The sequence below is a fragment of the Theobroma umbraticum genome, unplaced genomic scaffold, assembly GCF_002168275.2.
Source record: "Theobroma umbraticum cultivar Fairchild unplaced genomic scaffold, ASM216827v3 scaffold_95.0, whole genome shotgun sequence".
In the NCBI taxonomy this organism is placed as follows: Eukaryota; Viridiplantae; Streptophyta; class Magnoliopsida; order Malvales; family Malvaceae; genus Theobroma; species Theobroma umbraticum.
In genome coordinates, this window is record NW_018397257.1 from 8,666,622 (window position 1) to 8,668,543 (window position 1,922).

General features: G+C 35.2%; 1 protein-coding gene across 2 annotated transcripts in view; it reads left to right on the top strand.

Annotated features, from left to right (window-relative positions):
- The first annotated feature begins 1,251 nt into the window (after positions 1–1,251).
- Positions 1,252–1,922, top strand: part of LOC110412951 (Transmembrane amino acid transporter family protein) — a 5,023-nt gene continuing 4,352 nt past the window's right edge. The window contains exons 1-2 of one of the 2 annotated variants that reach the window (XM_021423615.1): positions 1,252–1,426; positions 1,492–1,655. In XM_021423615.1, coding sequence (XP_021279290.1) covers positions 1,535–1,655 — 121 coding nt within the window. In that variant the 5' untranslated portion in view covers positions 1,252–1,426; positions 1,492–1,534. The other variant, XM_089782862.1, reaches the window with a different exon arrangement.

Below are 1,922 nucleotides of genomic sequence, written 5' to 3' on the forward strand. Positions count from 1 at the left end.
TTTTATAATAACTTTTAAATTAAAAAAAAAGTCAAATCAAACAGGCTCTTAAATGAATCTTAATCCAATTAAATCTACATTCAAATTTTTATATATAAAAATTCAAATCAAATCACATTCCTATTTTTGATTTGCTAGATTATTTACCATATTTTAATTTGATCTAAACTTTTAAATTGTGAATTTGTACATATATTTCAAATATATCATATATATATATATATATATATATAACCTAAAATATCTACAAGCACGTGGGCTTACATAATTTCTGCCATGGGAGTTGATTCAACGAATAATACATTCCGCTGGTCGGGTTTCGTTCTGTTGCTTCTGTCGTAGTAGCTTGATGGCGGACTAATGATATTATTCACAGTCGTAACTATCCGCCGAGTTCCGCTGGCAAACTTCGTCGTCAAACCCAATACGGAACCAGGTCGGCGATTACAAAAACAAATGCAAAACAATAACATGGAGTCCCCATTTTTTTTGCCAATATTTCCTTTCCCATTTCCAAACACTTCCATTAAGACAATTCATGTTCCCACCGATCAATATCGGACTAGTTAAACTCTAAAAGAAAAGATGAATCTGTCTACTCAACTGCACTCGTTCCAAGTATCCTTTTTTCTTTTTTCTTGAAATTTGTTCTTATCGTAGAACATCGTAATAATTTAACAATAATACTTAATGATCACTGAACCAATGGTTCAGATTAATTTTATTTTTTTAGATTATTTTCTAATCATTTACCTCTGTTTGGCATATTGACAGCAAGCCGTGTCTGGCTGTCTTATCTTGCTGGTGCACGTAATGTTGGAAGCCCTGTCTCATCTTCACCTATAGTTCAATACACCCAACGCTGCACGCCTGAAACCTCAGCTAGTGGACAGTTTAGCCACGTCCTCTTAGAGGCCGACAGTTTCCATTAGATTTAGGCTTTTAACTTTACAATTAAGTATTTTTAAGGGTTATTTCGGATTTTATCTAATACATTAACTATGTGAAATTTTTTTTTACTTTATAAACAAATTGGATTGGCAGGTATTCATTTGCATATTGAATTGAAAGTTATCGTACAAGTAAAGGCCAGTCAAACCTCCATGTGGCTAAAACTATCAATGGGGCCGAGATGTTGAAGTCTTCCTTGACAAATAAAACCAACTCCCATTATAGACATTAAATGCAGAATTTTGCACGCACATTTGTTAGTATATATGGAGAAGGGCATGATGGTCTGGACACTTAAATTTTCGTAGCATACTTTCCAAAGGTAATGGGAAAATGGCTTGGAACAGGAAAGTTTGAACTTTGAATGTTAAGTAAGGCTTCGCTTTTACAACGAAGTGTCAAAACGAAGTGTAAGGGCGATAGCAACTGGCACCAGCCTTCTCAAAGGCAGCTACTTGACTCCATAATTAAAAAGGTAATCCATTCACTATATATTTCCTGCATTTGGGGTCTTTCGATTCCAACCCATCTTTTGCTCAGTTCTGTTTGCTAGCTATTCTAAGAGGGAAAGAGAAAGAGAGAGATGGGTACTTTGCCTCCAAGGTCTGCAGCAGTGCATGAAGGACAAGACCATGTCAAGGTTTCTCAAGAACGACAACAAAAGGAGCTTGATGCCGGTGCTCTATTTGTCCTTAAATCCAAAGGTACTAATATAGTATAGTATATACACTGTAATCCTTTTATAACTCTGTTTCTTTCTTTATTAACTCCTTCGCAATGATTTTCTTCGTTGTCCTTTCATCTAAACCATGATCATTGCTTTGCAAGAAACTCTTCAACACGATCATATTGTTCTCTTTCTGGCCCTATTATCCTTCTCCCTTATCTTTTACATAAATCAAGGAAACCCATAACAAGATCATCTTCTCCATTTAGCTTTCTCTTAAAACTCCAAGGACTCTCTCCTTTTT